A 21,705-nucleotide genomic window follows, 5' to 3' on the forward strand; every position below is an offset into this window, starting at 1 on the left:
CTCTTTTCTTTTTTCTTTTCATCTCTCCTTTCTCGTTCGTCTCAGATATAACCAGATATTTCACTATGCTACACAAGATAATCCATCACTTAGGCCTGCATGGAAAATAAAAAAACTATGAATAACATTCGTTTATATCATGGAACATCAAGGGGGCAAATCAGGCTACTAAAATAAATAAGATTATGTCTCATCTTCAGGATTTGAGAGGTGATGTAGTTTTCTTGCAGGAGACACACTTGCGCAGTGATGAGGTCTTGCGTATTAAAAGGGGTAGGTTTAGCCATGTATATCATTCAAGGTTTAATGTGAGGGCCAAGGGGGCTACCATTTTGATTCAAAGCAACATTCCATTTGAATCAGAAAAAGTTGGAGCTGACCCAGCTGGTAGATTTGTTATTGTGACGGGAAGGCTGTGCAGCACTAAGGACATCTTAACTAGTGTCTATGCACCAAACTGGGATGATGAACAATTCATATCCAATTTTTTCAATTCTATTCCCAACATTGAAACATACCACATCATTGTTGGGGGGGATTTTAATTTCGTACAAGATGCTGTTTTAGACAGATCCTCCTCTAGACCATACTCTATCAATAATTCTGCTAAGTTACTAACCTACACTTCGGAGGAGCTGGGCTTGTCAGACCCATGGAGATCGAAGTTCCCCAATAAAAAATCCTTTTCTTTTTTTTCGCATGTCCTACATTCCTATTCTCGGATAGACTTTTTTCTCTTAGACAACAGACTAATTTCTAATGTACACTCATGCGAGTACCACAGCATTGTAATCTCAGACCATGCTCCCACATCACTAGACATACAGTTTCCCAATTACAGCCGCATCTTTAAACCATGGCGATTTAATTCACATCTATTATCTAATGACCCCTTTGTAAACTTCCTAAGATCCAATATACAACTATTTTTTGAAATAAATGACACACCAGAAGTATCAAAAGGAACGTTGTGGGAACGCACCTCCGAAAAATGACTAAGTCCAGACAGGAGGAACTGTCACAGAGACTCCTGGAGATTGATGATAGCTACTCTAATAACCCAGACCGCTACTTTATAAAAAGCGTTTAAAACTCCAGACTGAGTTTAACCTTTTATCTACGAATGACGCAGAATTGCAATTGCTCAAGTCTAGACAGCGTTTTTTTTAATCAGGGGACAGGGCTGGAAAACTCCTTGCCCAGCAAGCCTCCAGGCTTATTCACAGTATTATGTCAACAACCGGTGTTATTCTTACTGACCCAAAATCCATAAATGAAACATTCACCAAATTTTATTCTGATTTATATGCCTCTGACCACCCCCAGACCAGTACACTAAACACCATTGAGTTTCCTAGAGTGGACGGGGAGCTGGTGGGTAATCTAGCCAGCCCAGTTACATCAGCTGAGATCATGAGTGCTATTAGTACTTTGCAGAGCGGCAAGTCGCCGGGCCCGGATGGATTTACGGTAGAATTTTATAAGAAATTCGCCCAACCTGTCTCCACACTCTTGTGCGATATGTATACGTAATGAGGCCCTGTCTCTTGGCCAGCTTCCTCCGACCCTGACTAATGCCACAATTACTCTTCTCTTAAAAAAAGATAAATATCCCTTACTTTGTAGTAGTTTTAGACCTATATCTCTGCTGAATGTGGATTACAAAATTCTTGCTAAGATTTTAGACCTTCGTCTTCAGGGCGTGCTTCCACAGATCATCTCATCGGATCAAACTGGCTTCATGCTGGGGAGGCACTCATTCCACAACAACAGAAGACTTTTTAACATACTGAACATGCCCAGCTCCAGCACCCCAGAGGTAGTGGTGTCGCTGGATGCTGAAAAACTTTTGATAGGGTGGAGTGGGACTTTCTATTTGAGGTGATGGAGAGGTTTGGTTTGGGTTCAGGTTTTATTTCGTGCGTGAAATTGCTATACTCCACACCAGTAGCTTCTGTGCAAACAAACAATACAGTATCACCCCCCTTCCAGCTCCACCGCGGCACAAGGCAGGGTTGTCCACTATCCCCTTTATTATTTGCCATAGCCATTGAGCCCCTGGCAATCTAGCTGAGATCTGAGAATGGATTTGAGGGTGTTTCCCGCCAAGGTTCAGTACACAAGCTGTCGCTTTACGCAGATGACTTATCTCTCTATGTGTCAAATCCATCCACATCTCTCCCGATAGTTTTGGACATCCTAAAGCAATTTGGCCAACTTTCTGGCTACAAACTCAACTTCGGAAAGAGTGAGTTATTTGCAATTAATAACTTAGTTGGTGACTTGCCAGAAAACAGTTCACTTTAAAAGAGTGGATAACTGTTTTAAATATTTGGGTATACTTATAACAAGGTACCTGACAGAGACCTTCAATAAAAACTTTGTCCAATTGCTTGGCAGAGTTGAGGAGGACTTTCACAGATGGTCCACCTTGCCTCTATCACTGGCCGGTAGGGTGAACCTCATCAAAATGACAGTTCTACCAAAATTCCTTTACCTTTTCCAGCATATTCCTGTTCTTACCTCAAAAAAGTATTTTGCTAAACTGGATAAGGCGATATCAACATTTCTCTGGGCAGATAAACCTGTGCGTATACAGAAAAGGTTATTGTAGCTTCCTAAGAGCACAGGGGGCCTTGCTCTTCACAATTTTGTATATTACTATTGGGCAGCTAATATTCACAAGCTCTTGTACTGGACTGGCAAACCTACCACCGACCAGCCTGCCTGGGTCCACATTGAAATGTCATCATCCCAGGTCTCACTGCGGTCATGGCTGTGTTCCCCACTTCCTGTGTCAGCCACTGAGGCCAGCGATAATCCAGTAGTTAAGCAGTCATTTAAGATATGGTTACAATTCAGGAAACATTTTGGCTTGCAAGGTCCCTCTATTCATGCCCCAGTATCCCATAATCACAGTTTTAAACCATCCATTATGGACTCTGCATTTCAGTTGTGGTCGGCGAGAGGTGTGGCATCTGTCAATGACCTCTACGACAATGGCACGTTCATGTCCTTCAGTGACCTATCGTCTAAATTTAATCTCCCCTCATCTCACCTTTTCCGTTTTTTTCAAACTAGACATTTTGCCCAGAAAAACTACCCTGATTTCCCGAACACCCCCCCTCAGACTCTTCTCATGATGAACCCCAATCAGAAAGGGAATATCTCCCGTATTTTTAATGCAATAGACGCCATCACTTCAGTTTTCCCACAGCACACAAAACATCTGTGAGAGCAGAATCTGGGGCTCAAGTTTAAAGAAGATCAATGGGGCAGGATCCTTGAGTTGGTCCACAACTCTTCTGTCTGTGCCCGACACGGGCTGATTCAATGTAAACTCATACACAGGACTTACTACACCAATCATAGACTGTCTAAATTCTATCCCAATGTAGCTGACACCTGCAATAGATGCAACCAGTCCCCTGCCGACCTCATACACATGTTTTGGTCATGTCCAAAGCTTACAGACTTCTGGTCCAAAATATTTGAAACCCTTCAAATTACTTACCATTTTGTGGCCGACCCCCATCCCCTCTCTGCCCTCTTTGGTATCCCACACAACAAAATCTTAACAGCTGAGGCATGACATTCTATAGCCTTTTGCACTCTGTTGGCTAGGCGCTAGGGCTGCTCAATTAATCTAAATATAATCGGGATTACGATTATTGGGTCAAACGATCTCCAAACTACTATAATCGAGTTGAAACGATTATTTGGCATTTTTTTCTAAAGAGCGCATGCGCAATTCAGTCCCTTCCCTAAAGGATTCAAAGCGTCCCCGCTGACTGGCACTGGCACTCGCTCTCAAGCAGCTGTGAAGTGAAGGAGGCGAGTTGTGTGCGTGGGGACCGGAGGTATTTAAAAAACAGCGCGAGTGGAAAACGGCAGAAGGAGGGCAGCCCCGTCTGATTCTCCGACTCTTCGAATCCGAGCGGCAGCACCACACAGTGTAGCGGCCGCGCAGCGTCCACTCTCCAGTGCGCAGCCGGCGACTGTTCACACCGGACCCGAGCGGGTCAGCTCGCAATTCTCCGCTTGTTGTTGTATGGAACCCGTTCAATGTCGGGGTTCGGGGGTAAATGATGATGGCCCTCATAGCCCCCCCCCAACCCTCTTTTTCTCTCTCTCTCTCTCTCTGTGTGCTTGTAGTGGGGGGGGGGGGGGGTGCAGATGGGGACATTTAATAATGAGAGGAAATTTCAAAGTTCTCAGTTACAAAGTGTTTTATGGAGAATGTTGCCATCATTAAGGGTTTGAATAACCAGGCACCAATATCCTGCATGGTTTCACGGAGGAATAAGACACGCAGCCGTAATCGGTGTTTACCGGAACCGGAAGTGACTGGTACTTCCGGTTAGTCATTAAACAAAATAAGGGCACATTAATAATCGTTTGAATAATCGTGATTTCGTTTTTGTCCAAAATAATCGTGATTATGATTTTTTCCATAATCGAGCAGCCCTACTAGGCGCTTAATTTTGCTGAACTGGAAGCACAACTTGCCCCCATCCTACACTCGATGGGTTAAGGAAGTTCTTCACAACTTAAGGTTGGAAAGATTGAGGTTCTACCTCAAGGGCTCTCTGAGGAAATGGGGGTGTGGGGTCACTGTAAATTGTAAAATTTGGAAAAATGTGAGCATTGTACAGTATCTCTTTAATGTCCTCATTTTGTATCACCGATTCTCAATAAACATACTATAAAAAAAATATATATATATTCCTTCACCTCAGATGTTTACATCTATAAACTCACTTTATTTAAATGTTTTTTGTTCATCTATTTTACTAGTAGCTTGTATCTATATGTGAATGTATATCTGAATTGATGATCAGTCTTTTAACCCATTTTATCACAACGTGTGTTCTGCTTTGCAGCCAAATTTCTGGCTAGATAAAGATTTTCAATTCTATTCTTATTAATATCATCCTGTCATTTCATTTAGAGGAACCAGTGCAATGATGAATAAACCCAACATACTTTTGATCCAGTGTTGCCCTGAAAAGCTGCTTTGCCTAATTTTATTTTATTATTTCATTTTTACTTTAGATTGGCTGAGTCGGCGCTGACTTGCTGAAATTCAGCGTATTTTGTTTGCTCAATTGATTAAAGCTAATGATTCACAGGGAAGAGAAAACAAACTTTTACGGGAATAATTTCTTTACACTGGATGTTAAACAAGAAAGATTACGACAAATAGAAATTCTTTTAGTTAATCAATCATGTTTTTTTTTACCTTTAGTGAATTTCAGACTCATTTAAAACATTCTGCAGTATAAATCATATGCTTTATATGTACCGAGGCATATTATTAGGAACATATCCTGGAAATCCAAGCTTTTGTTAGGCTGTATGCTGTGTGTGTGAGGTCACTTCCTCTATTTTCATTCCCCCCCGTGAGCCTGAGATTATATTTGGAGGCAGGATCGGACTTGTGTAAATTATTGAGCAGCCTGTTTTTGCACAGTTCCTTCTGTGTATTATAGTGTCTCAATCTCCAGTTTCTTCTTCTGTTTGGTAGTTCATGGTAATGAGGATAAAATGCACATAATAACCAGAAGCTGTGTCCTATTGTTCTGGATGCAGACGCTGACCTTCGTCGAAAGTCTAGGTAAGACCAAGGATTTCTTGATTATTGAATTTTTCAAGTAATTCCTGGATTGTATCAATGCTGAACACGGAAATTGTACAACTATGTTTTTCTCTCTATAGAGCATCTCCCAGATTGTACACTTCAAGATTTTCTAAATGGGCCCTTGTTTGATTCCAATTTCAACACTACTGGTCTGGAGGCCCATTACGTCGGCGGGAAACAGTTAAGAGTGAGCTGCCGTACTGGTTACAGTGGTTTTTTCCAACTGCTCTGTTTCGAAGGTGAATGGCAGTCGAGAGGCACGATATGTCAACGTGAGTTATAAACTTTTGCCAAAATAAATATTTCAGTTTATTCTGTTTGATTTATAGCGTTGGGTTTGGTTTGAATCATAATGTCCAGTTATCGCTGAAATGAGAGTACGTTTCATAAATGTAAGGAATTTTTCTTGTTAGTGCAGAGTGATTTTGTCTCTCATTCGAATTTTTCAAGCGAGATCATGTGGTCATGTGATCTTACTGTTTGTGTCTCTGTAGTGCGCCCCCTACCTACATTTCAAAAGTTTTCCACTCATCCGATATATTTCTCTACCGTGTCTTCCCTTCCAGCCCAACATTGCCCAGTGATCCACGTGAGCAACAACGTGCAGGTGATCGGGGACCCGGAGGAAGCAAACTTTGGCAAAGTTATTCGATTCAGCTGCAAGTCCAGGTCGGAGGCCCTGATTGGATTACAAGAGATCTACTGTGATGAAAATGGAGAGTGGAGCGGAGAAGCTCCGATCTGTAAAGGTAAGAGAGAGCACATGCATGAGCCACGACTAATCCACCGGCAACCACCTCCTGGCCGCCGTGTGGCAACCGTACCAGCCCACAGGAACCAGTGAGAGATCATCCAGTTAGAGTCGGCAGTCAAACCACAGCGTGTTGAATTCTATTCTTTCCGGAGCCGAAACCAAGAATCACCAGTTTGCGGCAGAGGCTGTGATGGTTTTTCTTGGTCGTCAATTTAAGGCTAAAGTGCAAAGAGAGTGAAAAGAGAACAGATTTAAAATTAACAGATCACAGAACTGGTTGAGAATGATTGGACCTAGAAATCAATCTCGAAGGAATAGTTTGACATTTGAGTTCAACTTCTTGATAAGAATTAGTTCAGAAGAACAAATCTCACGTCGTCTGCTCTTGAAGTTACAGCGAGTCACAGTTAGCTTAGCTTAGCATATAGACTGGAAACCGCACCATTTTCATGGATCTTGTAATTTTTTTTAATAAATCAATGTGTGTGATACAGATACAAATAAAATCTGTATATAGTGAATTTATAAGTGGTTACATTTCAATCAGGAAAGACTTGATTCACGATTCAACTATGTTTATTTTCACAAATGCACAGAAGTAATGTGAATGTTTACAGTCTTTGGCATTTTACACCCGTGTGTGATGTCATCAGGATTAAAAGGGGGTGGAGCAGAGCATCAAGCACGAATACCCCCCGGGGTCCAGACACTGGTGATGGTTCATCAATCAAAATTTTCAATGAGCAAATGTTGTTTGTTATTTTTCAACAGGGATAAGTTGTCTGGCACCTGTGATTGAAAATGGCAGAGTGCCTGGAAACATCCAAGGGTACAATGAACATGACTTCCTGCATTTCGTGTGTTATATCGACCACCTGAGATGAACCAGTCCCTCTCTTTCTCTAGAGGTTACATGCAGCAATCAACGACATCAGCACGTGTCTTGGTGGGGCGTCTACTGGGGACAACAACTGAAATTGTGGGATGAGGTTAGATATGGATGCATACAAGGCTACAAGAAGACGGGTGATGCCACCAGGGCCACGTGCACCAGAGAGGGCTGGAAACCAGATCCATTGTGTCAAGGTATCAACAAGTTAAACTTCTGCAAATATCAATATAAGCAATTTTTTACTGAATGTGTTCAGGGAGATTTTGGTGAAGTCTGGATTTATGTGTTTAACTCTTAAGGCTGTTTTCCAGAACAAAGTCAACGAAAGGAAGAAACGAATGAAAGCATTTTCGTTGTTATAGTTTGAATGTTTGCAGCAGTAGATATTTGCCTTGTAAAGCCTGTATCTTACTCCAAGATCCCAAAGTACCTGCAACGTAAATACAGGAATAACTGTTGTTGATCAAACTCATATCAGCCACTTTATTCATCAATAATCTACCAACCAGAGACCCAGGAATCTCATTTCAATTAGAAACTGTATTTAAACTCTAGGATCCAGGGTCTAAGTTCCATTTCTCAGCTGCACAAAAGAGTGAAGGGAAAGAAATGACTTTTCAATGTTAATCAACATCTACAGAGACTGAAACACGGTCAAACTATAACATAACTTCACTTATGTAATTTCAACATTACAGGCACATTCTTTACATCATAATTAGGAAGAAGCTTCCTTGTAGGAGTGACTTTCATACGACTGACGGTAAACACAGCCAACGTGGACAATAATGTACATGTCATGGATTTTCCACTCTTACTTTCTCAGCTATCACATGTGACACAGATGATATCGCTAATGCAGATATTATCAACCCTCAAGACAAATACAGGATCGATGATCAGGCCAATTATATCTGCAAGGACGGTTACGAAGGAGAGTTTTATCGAACGTGTGGAGAAAATGGTTGGAGCGGAACCTCACAATGTAGAGGTGAGGAAATACACAACACATGTAGTGTTTCTTTTTGTCTGCTTTTCCTTTTGATTACTATTTTCCTGTTTTGCACACATGCATCTTGTAATTTTTTTTAATAAATCAATGTGTGTGATACAGATACAAATAAAATCTGTATATAGTGAATTTATGAGTGGTTTCATTTAAATCAGGAAAGACTTGATTCTTGAATTAACTATGTTTATTTTCACAAATGCACAGAAGTAATGTGAATGTTTACAGTCTTTGGCATTTTACACCGGTGTGTGATGTCATCAGGATTAGAAGGGGGTGGAGCAGAGCATCAATCACGAATACCCCCCGGGGTCCAGACACCGGTGATGGTTCATCAATCAAAATTTTATTTGGCTTTTCAATGAGCAAATGTTGTGTGTTATTCTTCAACAGCAATAATTTGTCTGGCACCTGTGATTGAAAATGGCAGAGTGCCTGGAAACATCCAAGAGTACAAGAAACATGACTTCCTGCATTTCCAGTGCAATCCAGGATTCAAGCCCAGTGACGACAGACCCTCAAGATGCACAAAACTCGGGTTAAGAGCCGGGTGGAGCCCTCCTCCTGAATGTAAACGTAAGTATGAACTCAATGACCCAAGTTTGTCATGTCAGCACCCTTACAGCTGAAGACTGGGGCTGTAGGGATGCATGGACGTCATGGTTACAGCAAACTAACCAGGACATGTAATTCATCTCCCAACAAACGCAGCGATAACTTGCAAACTGGAACTGCCGTCACTCGAAGGAACCGAGTATGACCCTTCTTCCAAAAGCGAGTTTTCACCTGGGGACACAGTCACAGTGACATGTGGACAGAACCACTGGATTTCTGACCACCTGCAAGCATCAGCAGTGGTATCATGCAAAGAGGATGGACAGTGGTCTCTCAGACCCGTTTGCCAAGGTATGGAACAACGTGGCCTCGAGACAAACTCACCGGAGATAATGATTCTGAGAGTTATATCGATCACCTGAGATGAACCAGTCCCTCTCTTTTTATAGAGGTTACATGCAGCAATCAACGAGATCAGCACGTGTCTTGGGGGGACGTCTACCGGGGACAACAGAAGAAATTGGGGGATGAGGTTAGATATTCGTGCAAATCAGGCTACAAGAAGACGGGTGGTGCACCCAGTGCCAGGTGCACCAGAGAGGGCTGGAAACCAGATCCATTGTGTCAAGGTATCAACAAGTTAAACTTCTGCAAATATCAATATAAGCAATTTTTTACTGAATGTGTTCAGGGAGATTTTGGTGAAGTCAGGATTTATGTGTTTAACTCTTACGGCTGTTTTCCAGAACAAAGTCAACGAAAGGAAGAAACGAATGAAAGCATTTTCGTTGTTATAGTTTGAATGTTTGCAGCAGTAGATATTTGCCTTGTATCTTACTCCACGATCCCAGAGTGCTTGCAAAGTAAATACAGGAATAACTGTTGGTAATAAAACTCATATCAGCCACTTTATTCATCAATAATCTACCAACCAGAGACCGAGGAATCTCACATCAATTAGAAACTGTATTTAAACTGTAGGATCCAGGGACTAAGTTCCATTTCTCAGCTGCACAAAAGAGTGAAGGGAAAGAAATGACTTTTCAATGTTAATCAACATCTACAGAGACTGAAACATGGTCAAACTAAAACATAACTTCACTTATGTAATTTCAACATTACAGGCACATTCTTAACATCATAATAAGGGAGTAGCTCCCATGTAGGAGTGACTTTCATACAACTGTGAAGACAGAAAGGAAATAAATGGAGAATCAGACGAGAGAAAACCTGTTCCCAGACAAATCCTCTCCTTACCAATAACCATAAGGAGATAAAGTAGAGATTATTTTAACTTAGTTGGTTTTAAAGTCAGAATTTCAGACATATGGTTACAGGGTGGGGAGCTGTTTTTAGAAGGAGTGGAGGAAGCGGTTGAAGGCATTGTAGGCCGACTCCAGGTCAAACAGCATCTGGCGCGATCCCTCACATGTGGCTCTCTCTGAGGTTTCTACATATTTTTACCTGTTAAAAAGGTTTTTAGTAGTTTTTCCTTACTCTTGTTGAGGGTTAAGGACAGAGGATGTCACACCATGTTAAAGCCCTATGAGACGAATTGTGATTTGTGAATGTGGGCTATACAAATAAAACTTGATTGATTGATTGATTGACTGACGGTAAACACAGCCAACGTGGGCAACAATGTACATGTCATTGATTTTCCACTCTTACTTTCTTAGTTATCACATGTGACAGAGATGATATCACGAATGCAGATATTATCAACCCTCAAGACAAATACAGGAACGGTTGTCAGGCCAAATATGTCTGCAAGGACGGTTACGAAGGAGAGATTTATCGCACTTGTGGAGAAAATGGATGGAGCGGAACATCACAATGTAGAGGTGAGGAAATACACAACACATTAGTGTTTCCTTTTGTCTGCTTTTCCTTTTGATAACTATTTTCCTGATTTCCACACATACATTTAGTATTATATATCCACAAATTAACATCTCGGCAAAATTAATTTCTTGCAGAGAAAGGGTGTAAAAAAGAAGACATCAGCGAAGCACACATTAACCCCAATGTCAGGGACAGTTACAGCCACGCATGAATGCAAACACATTTTTTCAAAGCATGAAGCATTGGGGTCACCAAGTGATTTGGCTTTCCTTGAACAGTGATAAGTTGTCCGGTACCTGTGATTGAAAATGGCAGAGCTTCTGAAGATGTCCAAGATTACAAGGAACATGACATCCTGCGTTTCCAGTGCAATCCAGGATTCCAGCCCAGTGAAGACAGACCCTCAAAATGCACAAAACTCGGGTTAAGAGCCGGGTGGAGCCCCGCTCCTGAATGTAAACGTAAGTATGAAGTCAACGACCCAAATGTGTCATGTCAGCGACCATACAGCTGAAAACTGGTGCTGTAGGGATGCATGGACGTCATGGTTACAGCAAACTAACCAGAACATGAACTTCATCTCCCAACAAACGCAGAGATAACTTGCAAACTGGAACTGCCGCCACTCTATGGAACCGAGTATGACCCTTCTTCCAAAAGCGAGTTTTCACATGGGGACACAGTCAACGTGACTTGTGGACAGCGCCACTGGATTTCTGACCAACTACAAACATCAGCAGTGGTCTCATGCAAAGAGGATGGACAGTGGTCTCTCAGACCCGTTTGCCAAGGTAAGGAACAACGTGGCCTCGACACAAACTCACCGGAGATAATGATTCTGAGAGTTATATCGATCACCTGAGATGAACCTGTCCCTCTCTTTCTCTAGAGGTTACATGCAGCAATCAACGACATCAGCACGTGTCTTGGTGGGGCGTCTACTGGGGACAACAGCTGAAATTGGGGGATGAGGTTAGATATGGATGCATACAAGGCTACAAGAAGACGGGTGATGCCACCAGGGCCACGTGCACCAGAGAGGGCTGGAAACCAGATCCATTGTGTCAAGGTATCAACAAGTTCAACTTCTGAAAATATCAATATAAGCAATTTTTTACTGAATGTGTTCAGGGAGATTTTGGTGAAGTCAGGATTGATCTCATTTCAATTAGAAACTGTAAGATCCAGGGTCTATGTTCCATTTCTCAGCTGCACAAAGGAGTGAAGGGAAAGAAATGACTTTTCAATGTTGATCAACATCTACAGAGACTGAAACATGGTCAAACTATAACATAACTTCACTTATGTAATTTCAACATTACAGGCACATTCTTTACATCATAATTAGGAAGTAGCTTCCTTGTAGGAGTTACTTTCATACGACTGACGGTAAACACAGCCAACGTGGACAATAATGTACATGTCATGGATTTTCCACTGTTACTTTCTCAGCTATCACATGTGACAGAGAGGATATTGCGAATGCAGATATTATCAACCCTCAAGACAAATACAGTGTGATTGTAAATGGCAGAGTGCCTGGAAACATCCAAGGGTACAATGAACATGACTTCCTGCATTTCGTGTGTTATATCGATCACCTGAGATGAACCAGTCCCTCTCTTTCTCTAGAGGTTACATGCAGCAATCGACGACAACAGCACGTGTCTTGGTGGGGCGTCTACTGGGGACAACAGCTGAAATTGTGGGATGAGGTTAGATATGGATGCATACAAGGCTACAAGAAGGCGGGTGATGCCACCAGGGCCACGTGCACCAGAGAGGGCTGGAAACCAGATCCATTGTGTCAAGGTATCAACAAGTTAAACTTCTGCAAATATCAATATAAGCAATTTTTTACTGAATGTGTTCAGGGAGATTTTGGTGAAGTCTGGATTTATGTGTTTAACTCTTACGGCTGTTTTCCAGAACAAAGTCAACGAAAGGAAGAAACGAATGAAAGCATTTTCGTTGTTATAGTTTGAATGTTTGCAGCAGTAGATATTTGCCTTGTAAACCGTGTATCTTACTCCAAGATCCCAAAGTACCTGCAACGTAAAAACAGGAATAACTGTTGTTGATCAAACTCATATCAGCCACTTTATTCATCAATAATCTACCAACCAGAGACCGAGGAATCTCATTTCAATAAGAAACTGTATTTAAACTGTAGGATCCAGGGTCTATGTTCCATTTCTCAGCTGCACAAAGGAGTGAAGGGAAAGAAATGACTTTTCAATGTTAATCAACATCTACAGAGACTGAAACACGGTCAAACTATAACATAACTTCACTTATGTAATTTCAACATTACAGGCACATTCTTTACATCATAATTAGGAAGAAGCTTCCTTGTAGGAGTGACTTTCATACGACTGACGGTAAACACAGCCAACGTGGACAATAATGTACATGTCATGGATTTTCCACTCTTACTTTCTCAGCTATCACATGTGACAGAGATGATATCGCGAATGCAGATATTATCAACCCTCAAGACAAATACAGGATCGATGATCAGGCCAATTATATCTGCAAGGACGGTTACGAAGGAGAGTTCTATCGAACGTGTGGAGAAAATGGTTGGAGCGGAACCTCACAATGTAGAGGTGAGGAAATACACAACACATGTAGTGTTTCTTTTTGTCTGCTTTTCCTTTTGATTACTATTTTCCTGTTTTGCACACATGCATCTTGTAATTTTTTTTAATAAATCAATGTGTGTGATACATAAACAAATAAAATCTGTATAGTGAATTTATGAGTGGTTTCATTTCAATCAGGAAAGACTTGATTCACGAATTAACTACGTTTATTTTCACAAATGCACAGAAGTAATGTGAATGTTTATAGTCTTTGGCATTTTACACCGGTGTGTGATGTCATCAGGATTAGAAGGGGGTGGAGCAGAGCATCAAGCACGAATACCCCCCGGGGTCCAGACACTGGTGATGGTTCATCAATCAAAATTTTATTTGGCTTTTCAATGAGCAAATGTTGTTTGTTATTCTTCAACAGCAATAATTTGTCTGGCACCTGTGATTGAAAATGGCAGAGTGCCTGGAAACATCCAAGGGTACAATGAACATGACTTCCTGCATTTCGTGTGTTATATCGACCACCTGAGATGAACCAGTCCCTCTCTTTCTCTAGAGGTTACATGCAGCAATCAACGACAACAGCACGTGTCTTGGTGGGGCGTCTACTGGGGACAACAGCTGAAATTGTGGGATGAGGTTAGATATGGATGCATACAAGGCTACAAGAAGACGGGTGATGCCACCAGGGCCACGTGCACCAGAGAGGGCTGGAAACCAGATCCATTGTGTCAAGGTATCAACAAGTTAAACTTCTGCAAATATCAATATAAGCAATTTTTTACTGAATGTGTTCAGGGAGATTTTGGTGAAGTCTGGATTTATGTGTTTAACTCTTACGGCTGTTTTCCAGAACAAAGTCAACGAAAGGAAGAAACGAATGAAAGCATTTTCGTTGTTATAGTTTGAATGTTTGCAGCAGTAGATATTTGCCTTGTAAAGCCTGTATCTTACTCCACGATCCCAAAGTACCTGCAACGTAAATACAGGAATAACTGTTGTTGATCAAACTCATATCAGCCACTTTATTCATCAATAATCTACCAACCAGAGACCCAGGAATCTCATTTCAATTAGAAACTGTATTTAAACTGTAGGATCCAGGGTCTAAGTTCCATTTCTCAGCCGCACAAAGGAGTGAAGGGAAAGAAATTACTTTTCAATGTTAATCAACATCTACAGAGACTGAAACATGGTCAAACTATAACATAACTTCACTTATGTAATTTCAACATTACAGGCACATTCTTTACATCATAATTAGGAAGTAGCTTCCTTGTAGGAGTGACTTTCATACGACTGACGGTAAACACAGCCAACGTGGACAATAATGTACATGTCATGGATTTTCCACTCTTACTTTCTCAGCCATCACATGTGACAGAGATGATATCGCGAATGCAGATATTATCAACCCTCAAGACAAATACAGGATCGATGATCAGGCCAATTATGTCTGCAAGGACGGTTACGAAGGAGAGTTCTATCGAACGTGTGGAGAAAATGGTTGGAGCGGAACCTCACAATGTAGAGGTGAGGAAATACACAACACATTTAGTGTTTCTTTTTGTCTGCTTTTCCTTTTGATTACTATTTTCCTGTTTTGCACACATGCATCTTGTAAATTTTTTTAATAAATCAATGTGTGTGATACAGATACAAATAAAATCTGTATATAGTGAATTTATGAGTGGTTTCATTTCAATCAGGAAAGACTTGATTCTTGAATTAACTATGTTTATTTTCACAAATGCACAGAAGTAATGTGAATGTTTACAGTCTTTGGCATTTTACACCGGTGTGTGATGTCATCAGGATTAGAAGGGGGTGGAGCAGAGCATCAAGCACGAATACCCCCCGGGGTCCAGACAATGGTGATGGTTCATCAATCAAAATTTTATTTGGCTTTTCAATGAGCAAATGTTGTGTGTTATTCTTCAACAGCAATAATTTGTCTGGCACCTGTGATTGAAAATGGCAGAGTGCCTGGAAACATCCAAGAGTACAAGGAACATGACTTCCTGCATTTCCAGTGCAATCCAGGATTCCAGCCCAGTGAAGACAGCCCCTCAAGATGCACAAAACTCGGGTTAAGAGCCGGGTGGAGCCCTCCTCCTGAATGTAAACGTAAGTATGAACTCAATGACCCAAGTTTGTCATGTCAGCACCCTTACAGCTGAAGACTGGGGCTGTAGGGATGCATGGACGTCATGGTTACAGCAAACTAACCAGGACATGTAATTCATCTCCCAACAAACGCAGCGATAACTTGCAAACTGCAACTGCTGTCACTCGAAGGAACCGAGTATGACCCTTCTTCCAAAAGCGAGTTTTCACCTGGGGACACAGTCACAGTGACATGTGGACAGAGCCACTGGATTTCTGACCACCTGCAAGCATCAGCAGTGGTCTCATGCAAAGAGGATGGACAGTGGTCTTTCAGACCCGTTTGCCAAGGTATGGAACAACGTGGCCTCGAGACAAACTCACCGGAGATAATGATTCTGAGAGTTATATCGATCACCTGAGATGAACCAGTCCCTCTCTTTTTCTAGAGGTTACATGCAGCAATCGACGACAACAGCACGTGTCTTGGTGGGGCGTCTACCGGGGACAACAGAAGAAATTGGGGGATGAGGTTAGATATTCGTGCAAATCAGGCTACAAGAAGACGGGTGGTGCACCCAGTGCCAGGTGCACCAGAGAGGGCTGGAAACCAGATCCATTGTGTCAAGGTATCAACAAGTTAAACTTCTGCAAATATCAATATAAGCAATTTTTTACTGAATGTGTTCAGGGAGATTTTGGTGAAGTCATGATTTATGTGTTTAACTCTTACGGCTGTTTTCCAGAACAAAGTCAACGAAAGGAAGAAACGAATGAAAGCATTTTCGTTGTTATAGTTTGAATGTTTGCAGCAGTAGATAATTGCCTTGTAAACCCTGTATCTTACTCCACGATCCCAGAGTGCTTGCAAAGTAAATACAGGAATAACTGTTGTTGATCAAACTCATATCAGCCACTTTATTCATCAATAATCTACCAACCAGAGACCCAGGAATCTCATTTCAATTAGAAACTGTATTTAAACTGTAGGATCCAGGGTCTTAGTTCCATTTCTCAGCTGCACAAAAGAGTGAAGGGAAAGAAATGATTTTTCAATGTTAATCAACATCTACAGAGACTGAAACATGGTCAAACTAAAACATAACTTCACTTATGTAATTTCAACATTACAGGCACATTCTTAACATCATAATTAGGAAGTAGCTTCCATGTAGGAGTGACTTTCATACGACTGACGGTAAACACAGCCAACGTGGACAATAATGTTCATGTCATTGATTTTCCACTCTTACTTTCTCAGCTATCACATGTGACAGAGATGATATCACGAATGCAGATATTATCAACCCTCAAGACAAATACAGGAAGGGTTGTCAGGCCAATTATGTCTGCAAGGACGGTTACGAAGGAGAGTTCTATCGAACGTGTGGAGAAAATGGTTGGAGCGGAACCTCACAATGTAGAGGTGAGGAAATACACAACACATTTAGTGTTTCTTTTTGTCTGCTTTTCCTTTTGATTACTATTTTCCTGTTTTCCACACATGCATTTAGTATAATATATCCACAAATTAACATCTCGGCAAAATTAATTTCTTGCAGAGAAAGGGTGTAAAAAAGAAGACATCAGCGAAGCACACATTAACCCCAATGTCAGGGACAGTTACAGCCACGCATGAATGCAGACACATTTTTTCAAAGCATGAAGCATTGGGGTCACCATGTGATTTGGCTTTCCTTGAACAGTGATAAGTTGTCCGGTACCTGTGATTGAAAATGGCAGAGCTTCTGAAGATGTCCAACATTACAAGGAACATGACATCCTGCGTTTCCAGTGCAATCCAGGATTCCAGCCCAGTGAAGACAGACCCTCAAAATGCACAAAACTCGGGTTAAGAGCCGGGTGGAGCCCCGCTCCTGAATGCAAACGTAAGTATGAAGTCAACAACCCAAATGTGTCATGTCAGCGACCATACAGCTGAAAACTGGTGCTGTAGGGATGCATGGACGTCATGGTTACAGCAAACTAACCAGAACATGAACTTCATCTCCCAACAAACGCAGAGATAACTTGCAAACTGGAACTGCCGCCACTCTATGGAACCGAGTATGACCCTTCTTCCAAAAGCGAGTTTTCACCTGGGGACACAGTCAACGTGACTTGTGGACAGAGCCACTGGATTTCTGACCAACTACAAACATCAGCAGTGGTCTCATGCAAAGAGGATGGACAGTGGTCTCTCAGACCCGTTTGCCAAGGTAAGGAACAACGTGGCCTCGACACAAACTCACCGGAGATATTGATTCTGAGTGTTATATCGATCACCTGAGATGAACCTGCCCCTCTCTTTCTCTAGAGGTTACATGCAGCAATCAAAAAGATCCGCACGTGTCTTGGTGGGACGTCTACCGGGGACAACAGAAGAAGTTGGGGGATGATGTTGGATATGGATGCAAATCAGGCTATAAGAAGACAGGTGGTGACACCAGGGCCACGTGCAACAGAGAGGGCTGGAAACCAGATCCATTGTGTCAAGGTATCATCAAGTTAAACTTCTGCAAATGTCAATATAAGTAATTTTTAACGGCTTTGTTTCAGAACAAAGTCAACAAAAGGAAGAAACAAATGAAAGCCTTTTCGTTGTTATTCGTGGGGCGGTGTGGCCTAGGGGGTAGAGTGGCCGTTCTCCAACAAGAAGGTTGCCGGTTCTATCCCCACTCTTCCCCATCTGCATGCCGAAGTGTCCTTGGCAAGATACTGAACCCCTAAATGGCCCCTCATAAATGTTGTGTACTAAAAATGTAAGTCGCCTTGGACAAAACTCGTCAGCTAAATGACATGTAATGTAATGTTATAGTTTGAATCTAAGTAATGAATAAGTAAGTGGCCACAACTCTCCTAGTTTGTCCTTTTCTTCTGTCCATCGGATATGGGAAGACAAGGTCACTGTTGTGCAATAATGCATTAAACGTGATACCATAAAATAGTGTGCCTTTCGGTATTCAATAAATTTAGTTATCAAAATAAAATATTAGATATTAATTAGAGCTGTCAGTTTAACGCGTTATTAACGGCGTTAACGAAAACCAATTTTTAACGCCGTCAATTTTTTTAACGCGAGTTAAAGCAGAGCTGCAGCTGCAGCTTCAGTATCTGTGTTCGAATCCAGTCTGACCTGCTCTCGCTTTTTGTTTTAATATTTTGCTAACTAAAATATATATTTTAAAGCTATTGTAGCGTCCCCGCTTCCACAGGACACGGAACTTCTTCGTGGTTTAGTAGCTTGTATTATCCTCTACACCAAACCAGAAGAAATGGACAGCATGGTGTTAAATATAAGTGTCACAGCAAAGGGTCTGAATACTTATGACCATGTGATATTTCAGTTTTTCTTTTTAATAAATTTGCAAAAATTTCTACATTTCTGTTTTTTTTCTGTCAAGATGGGGTGCTGAGTGTACATTGATGAGAAATAAAATTAACGTTTTTGATTTTAGCAAATGGCTGCAATGAAACAGAGTGAAACATTTAAAGGGGTCTGAATACTTTCCGTACCCACTGTATGTTTATAAATGGCAGTGGCATGGCCACCCTCTACCTTGCACATGTTTAAATTAAAAACATGAATATATGAACCCGTGTAATATTTGAATAGTTTAGTATTGAATGCACAATGTCAGGGTAGTTATGTTTATACATGGCGCTAGGGCCAGTTTAATAAAAAACACAATTTTATACAATACATATAGTAGGGGGTCCCTGCTCCATCTCTCCACCTGTTTGGGGGTCCTTGGCCTGAAAAACGTTGAAGACCCCTGCTCTACATGAACATGTGCACTTCTCACACATCAGCAACACTTCACTTCCTCATTGAGCCCCGATCCCGAAACAACCCCATCCTATTGGTCCAAACAGTCACATGTTCCACCCCGACCCCTTCACTGACCCTCAGACATCAGAACGCTCCTTCAACACAGTGTTTTACTGAACATACATCAAAACCAAACATAAACATAAACCCAGTCTGTTACACTATTAGGCTGCAGCTATATGGTTTTATTTATTTAAAAATAGGGTACTTCTTATTTCATACATTTTCCACAAATATGGGGAGGACTCAAATAGCCCTACAAAGTTCTGTGTTTAATTTATTTCAACGTAGGGAGACACTTGCCTGTGTATTTTGTTTGTTTGTTATTTTGTTGCTTGTCTGTTTGAGTAGCTGGCTGAAAGCAAAGAAGGAGTACGCTTATCTTTTATTGGTAACCTAACTGTTATGGTTCATTGTTTCTGAAATAAGAGGCCTGACTGCTATGTTCACAGCAAACTTGAATTTTTTTTAATATTAAGCCATGGTTACACTGCACTATAGGCTGAGTCCTTGTTTACCTGAAATGTGCACTTTATAATTTTATTTTGTACCGCCCTGTTTGGCAATGTTGTTTTTCAATAAAATAAAACTTTTGCATAAAGCAAGCCAATCCACTTTTCCATGTTGATAAGAGCATTATAACGAAAAAAAAATGATGGAAAAAAAATAAATGAAGGGACAGTTAGAATAGATAAAAATGTGCGATTAATCGCGAGTTAACTATGACATAAATGCGATTAATCGCGATTAAATATTTTAATCGTTTGACAACACTAATATTAATATTACAAATATCAAGATTAAATCCTAACTTTAATTGATTAAAGTAATCTCGGGGCACCACCGTTCAATAGAAGGGAAAAGATAGCCAATTTATTGATTAAGTCTCATAAAAGTACTAACTAAAAATTTGGAACTCTGGTTAACAATTAAATTAATAATTATAACCAAGGTTTCCATATAGATAGTTAGCTAAGTTGAAGAATATGGAGTTCTTGACAGTGTAGAGGTTGGCAAAATTCACTTATGCAACACTAATGAAAGAACATTTGTGAAAGAAAAACATTTATTATGAATATAATAAAGTATAAAAAACACAAATTACTAACAATGTACTAACTAAACAAAGATGTTTATGCAATTGTGGGTGTCTTTGTAAGTCTGAGTGCTCCCCAAAATGGTACCTGGCCAAAAGGATAACACCCCCCCCCCCCCCCCCTCCATTGGAACACAACAGGTACGACAGGTAGCTGGGGGAGTTATAATTAGGTGAAGGATTATACGTGTCTGTGTATGTGTGTTTGTGCTAAGTTAGACAAAGAGTGTAGAATGAAATGCAAAGAGACTGTGAAGAGCCTAACAAACTAACATTAATTTTGAATAACTTACAACAAAAGTATCACAAGACAAATCAAACTCACAAACATCACACAGAATCGAATAAACAGTCTTGCTTAGCCTATTATAATTATAAGCCCAATTGTGTTACTCGTCCGTGGAAAGGGGAAAAAGGAAGTTGCTGTGCAGTTTGCAGTTCTGTGAAGTCGCCGGGAAACAAATAAGAGTGAGCTGCAGTACTGGTTACAGTGTTTTTTTCCAACTGCTCTGTATCGAGGGTGAATGGCAGTCGAGAGGCACGATATGTAAACGTGAGTTATAAACTTTTGCCAAACTAAGCATTTCAGTTCATTCTGTTTGATTTACAGTGTTGGGTTTGATTTATAATGTCCAGTTATCGCTGAAATTAGAGTTTGTTTCATAAATGAAAGAAATTCTCTGGTTTGTGCAGATTCGCTGATTTTCTCTCATTCAAATTTTTCAAGCGAGATCGTGTGGTCAAGTTGTTTATGTCTCTGTAGTGCGCCACCTAACTCAATTTCAAAGGTTTACAAGGCTAAGCAAAGACTGTTTATTCAATTCCGTTCGATGTTTATAAGTTTGATTTGTGTTGCTGTGATATTTGGTCCGTTATCTCTGCTTCCTGATCCCAAGGAGCTACGGTTGTAACAAATCCACCGAACTCTGTTCAGAACTCTTTGTATTTCTCCATGTTCACACTCACTCAAACATCAAACTCACTTTAATCAAGCTGCTGTTTTAAGTTGCTTAGTTTTGCTTTAACTGTTCTATCATTAGCCTCTAGGCCAAAGTGCCGTATCTTAAAAAGATGAGATAAGTTTGGGTTTGTTGGTGATATAAACCCTCGTTCAATCAACCTTGGAGAAAATTTATAACTTTGTAAAATCTCTTTCATTCTTTTCAGACATAACTTGTGAAGTCGGAGAGATGCATCCTAGTCTCAGGGCAGATGGATTATCATCAGGAAATAAAACACTGAAGATGGGACATAAGTTAAAGTTTCACTGTGATGATGACTTCAGTCTGGATGGCGCTGGACAAATCGAGTGTTTAAAGACTGGGCAGTGGGACGCCCACTTTCCAACTTGCTCTGGTACGTCCTCTCTCACTGGAGG

General features: G+C 40.9%; 2 protein-coding genes across 14 annotated transcripts in view; both read left to right on the forward strand.

The window, feature by feature from the left end:
- LOC133010109 (complement factor H-like) overlaps window positions 1-21,705 on the forward strand; it is a 64,917-nt gene that overhangs the window by 36,315 nt on the left and 6,897 nt on the right. For 8 of the 12 annotated variants that reach the window (XM_061077551.1, XM_061077550.1, XM_061077540.1 and 5 more), the window contains 15 exons: window positions 10,975-11,157; window positions 11,293-11,487; window positions 11,586-11,765; window positions 12,329-12,508; window positions 13,141-13,305; window positions 13,850-14,029; window positions 14,662-14,826; window positions 15,238-15,420; window positions 15,556-15,750; window positions 15,849-16,028; window positions 16,661-16,825; window positions 17,106-17,288; window positions 17,424-17,618; window positions 17,717-17,896; window positions 21,495-21,683. In XM_061077551.1, the coding sequence (XP_060933534.1) occupies window positions 10,975-11,157; window positions 11,293-11,487; window positions 11,586-11,765; window positions 12,329-12,508; window positions 13,141-13,305; window positions 13,850-14,029; window positions 14,662-14,826; window positions 15,238-15,420; window positions 15,556-15,750; window positions 15,849-16,028; window positions 16,661-16,825; window positions 17,106-17,288; window positions 17,424-17,618; window positions 17,717-17,896; window positions 21,495-21,683 (2,718 nt within the window). Of the gene's footprint in view, window positions 1-9,007; window positions 9,203-9,300; window positions 9,481-10,530; window positions 10,696-10,974; window positions 11,158-11,292; window positions 11,488-11,585; window positions 11,766-12,328; window positions 12,509-13,140; window positions 13,306-13,849; window positions 14,030-14,661; window positions 14,827-15,237; window positions 15,421-15,555; window positions 15,751-15,848; window positions 16,029-16,660; window positions 16,826-16,961; window positions 17,289-17,423; window positions 17,619-17,716; window positions 17,897-21,494; window positions 21,684-21,705 lie in introns of those variants that run through there. The other 4 variants (XM_061077545.1, XM_061077541.1, XM_061077548.1 and 1 more) reach the window with 4 other exon arrangements.
- LOC133010112 (membrane cofactor protein-like) lies at window positions 5,402-8,107 on the forward strand. 2 transcript variants are annotated; one of them, XM_061077556.1, is made up of 4 exons: window positions 5,402-5,617; window positions 5,719-5,913; window positions 6,208-6,390; window positions 7,302-8,107. In XM_061077556.1, exons 1-4 carry the CDS (start codon window positions 5,548-5,550, stop codon window positions 7,583-7,585), a joined length of 732 nt encoding a protein of 243 aa, XP_060933539.1. In that variant the 5' UTR covers window positions 5,402-5,547; the 3' UTR covers window positions 7,586-8,107. The 2 variants fall into 2 exon arrangements, with proteins under 2 accessions (XP_060933539.1, XP_060933540.1); XM_061077557.1 differs by lacking the exon at window positions 7,302-8,107 and adding an exon at window positions 7,167-7,293 and having other exon boundaries at window positions 5,408-5,617.

Source organism: Limanda limanda, chromosome 9, assembly GCF_963576545.1.
Source record: "Limanda limanda chromosome 9, fLimLim1.1, whole genome shotgun sequence".
Taxonomy (NCBI): domain Eukaryota; kingdom Metazoa; phylum Chordata; class Actinopteri; order Pleuronectiformes; family Pleuronectidae; genus Limanda; species Limanda limanda.